Source organism: Salvelinus sp. IW2-2015, linkage group LG11, assembly GCF_002910315.2.
Source record: "Salvelinus sp. IW2-2015 linkage group LG11, ASM291031v2, whole genome shotgun sequence".
Lineage (NCBI taxonomy): Eukaryota > Metazoa > Chordata > Actinopteri > Salmoniformes > Salmonidae > Salvelinus > Salvelinus sp. IW2-2015.
The window spans coordinates 24,235,040-24,237,804 of NC_036851.1; the positions used below are offsets into that span (position 1 = coordinate 24,235,040).

At 39.9% G+C, this 2,765-nt stretch overlaps 1 protein-coding gene across 1 annotated transcript in view; it reads left to right on the forward strand.

Annotated features, from left to right (window-relative positions):
* ppfia4 (PTPRF interacting protein alpha 4) overlaps positions 1-2,765 on the forward strand; it is a 108,799-nt gene that overhangs the window by 95,842 nt on the left and 10,192 nt on the right. Inside the window, 3 exon segments of the mRNA XM_070445825.1 lie at positions 1,943-2,171; positions 2,397-2,432; positions 2,654-2,765. The exon segment at positions 2,654-2,765 is cut by the window's right edge and continues 15 nt beyond it. Coding sequence (XP_070301926.1) covers positions 1,943-2,171; positions 2,397-2,432; positions 2,654-2,765 — 377 coding nt within the window.

Sequence of the window (2,765 nt, forward strand, 5' to 3'; positions counted from 1 at the left end):
TATTAGTGTAGTTATGTGTGTTAATGATGTAGTATCATATGTGTAATGACTGTAGTATTAATGTGTGTTGTTATTGATAGTAAGTATTATGGTATGATTATAGTTATTAGGGTGTATGATGTAGTTTTATGTGTACTGATGTAGTTTATGTGTTTAATGACGTAGTATATGTTGCGTATGATGTGTTATTAGTGTGATGATGTAGTTATTATGCTGTGATGATGTAGTTATTATGTGATCGGGTGTAGTTATTATTTGTGTTGTATGGATGTAAGTATGTGTGTGATGTTAGTTTATGCTGTGGTATTGGGTAGTATTATGTGCATGACTGTAGTTATTATGGCGTATTATGTGTTATTAACTGTGTGTGTGATGTAGTATGTGTATGATGTAAGTTACTTATGATGTGTTATGTAGTTAATATAGTGTGTGATGTAGTTATTTATGTGATGTATATAGGTGTAGTATGTTTGTATGATGTAGTTATTATGTGTGTATGATGTAGTTATTATGTGTGTATGATGTAGTTGTTGTGTGTGTATAATGTAGTTATTATGTGTGTATTATGTAGTTATTATGTGTGTATAATGCAGTTATTATGTGTGTATGATGTAGTTATTATGTGTATGGTGTAGTTATTATGTGTGTATGGTGTAGTTATTATGTGTGTATGATGTAATTGTTATGTGTGTATGATTGTTTGTTTTTTTTCACCTTTATTTAACCAGGTAGGCTAGTTGAGAACAAGTTCTCATTTACAACTGCGACCTGGCCAAGATAAAGCAAAGCAGTGTGACACAGACAACAACACAGAGTTACACATGGAATAAACAATAAACAAGCCAATAACACAATAAACAAGTCAATGACACATTAGGGAAAAAAAGAAAGTCTATATACAGTGTGTGCAAAAAGCATGAGGAGGTAGGCAATAAATAGGCCATAGTATCGAAGAATTACAATTTAGCAGATTAACACTGGAGTGATAAATGAGCAGATGATGATGTGCAAGTAGAGATACTGGTGTACAAAAGAGCAGAAGTAGTAAATAAAAACATTATGGGGATGAGGTAGGTAGATTGGGTGGGCTATTTACAGATGGACTATGTACAGCTGCAGAGATCGGTTAGCTGCTCAGATAGCTGATGTTTAAAGTTGGTGAGGGAAATAAAAGTCTCCAACTTCAGCGATTTTTGCAATTCATTCCAGTCACTGGCAGCAGAGAACTGGAAGGAAAGGAGGCCAAATGAGGTGTTGGCTTTGGAGATGATCAGTGAGATATACCTGCTGGAACGTGTGCTACGGGTGGGTGTTGTTATCATGACCAGTGAGCTGAGATAAGGCGGAGCTTTACCTAGCATAGACTTATAGATGACCTGGAGCCAGTGGGTCCGGCGACAAATATGTAGCGAGGGCCAGCCGACTAGAGCATACAGGTCGCAGTGGTGGGTGGTATAAGGTGATTTGGTAACAAAACGGATGGCACTGTGATAGACTGCATCCAGTTTGCTGAGTTAGAGTATTGGAAGCTATTTTGTAGATGACATTGCCGAAGTCGAGGATCGGTAGGATAGTCAGTTTTACTAGGGTAAGTTTGGCGGCGTGATATAGTTATTATGTTTGTATGATGTAGTTATTATGTGTATGATGTAGTTATTATGTGTATGATGTAGTTATTATGTGTGTATGATGTAGTTATTATGTGTATGATGTAGTTATTATGTGTGTATGATGNGTTATTATGTGTATGATGTAGTTATTATGTGTGTATGATGTAGTTATTATGTGTGTATGATGTAGTTATTATGTGTATGATGTAGTTATTATGTGAGTATGATGTAGTTATTATGTGTATGATGTAGTTATTGTGTGTGTATGATGTAGTTATTATGTGTATGATGTGTGTATCATGTCTCATCCCACTGTACTCTCTGGTGTTTAGGATGATCCAGGTGGAGAGGGAGTCTGCTGACCTCAGGGCAGATGAGATAGAGTCTCGTGTGAACAGTGGTAGCATGGACGGACTCAACGTTACACTTCGCCCCCGAACCATGCCCACCTCAGCCACTGCCCAGTCCCTGGCTTCCTCCTCGTCCCCTCCCACCAGCGGACGCTCTACCCCCAAACACAACACCCACAACGCCAGCCACCAGCTGGGAATCATGACCCTGGTGAGACGCAGACACGCACTTAACCATCAGAGAGGACTAACCTGAAAACATGTTTGGATTGATGTACTCACACACAATGTTTAGTGTGAAACAATAAGTCACTCAACTGCTGCTTATTCATTCTCTCTTCAGTAACCCCAGTAACTGGTTTTGATTGTATGTCTAACAACTGGTTGTCTCTAACGATGTGTTGGTGTGTCTGTGCCTCCCTCCTGTCTTTAACAGCCTAGCGACTTAAGGAAACACCGTAGAAAAATAGCAGTAAGTCAGTTTTCTCTTCATCTACACAACTAAGAGAGGCAGTACAGTTCCCAGATATGGAGAGGTACTGAAATGAACACAGTTTTCAAGGTTGCGATTGGAAGGACAGGATCATTCCTGCTGGACAAGGTGTTGTCACAGCCTCTCTGAGAAAGCTCCTATTTGAAGCCTCCTGACAGATAAAGGTGACTTCACTCTTTCTCACCTCTCTCTCCCTCCAGTCTCCAGTGGAAGCTCGTGAGGACAAGGCTACTATCAAGTGTGAGACATCTCCCCCCTCCTCTCCCCGCAGTCTGAGACTGGAGACCAACTTCGCCCAGCTCACTGGCAGTC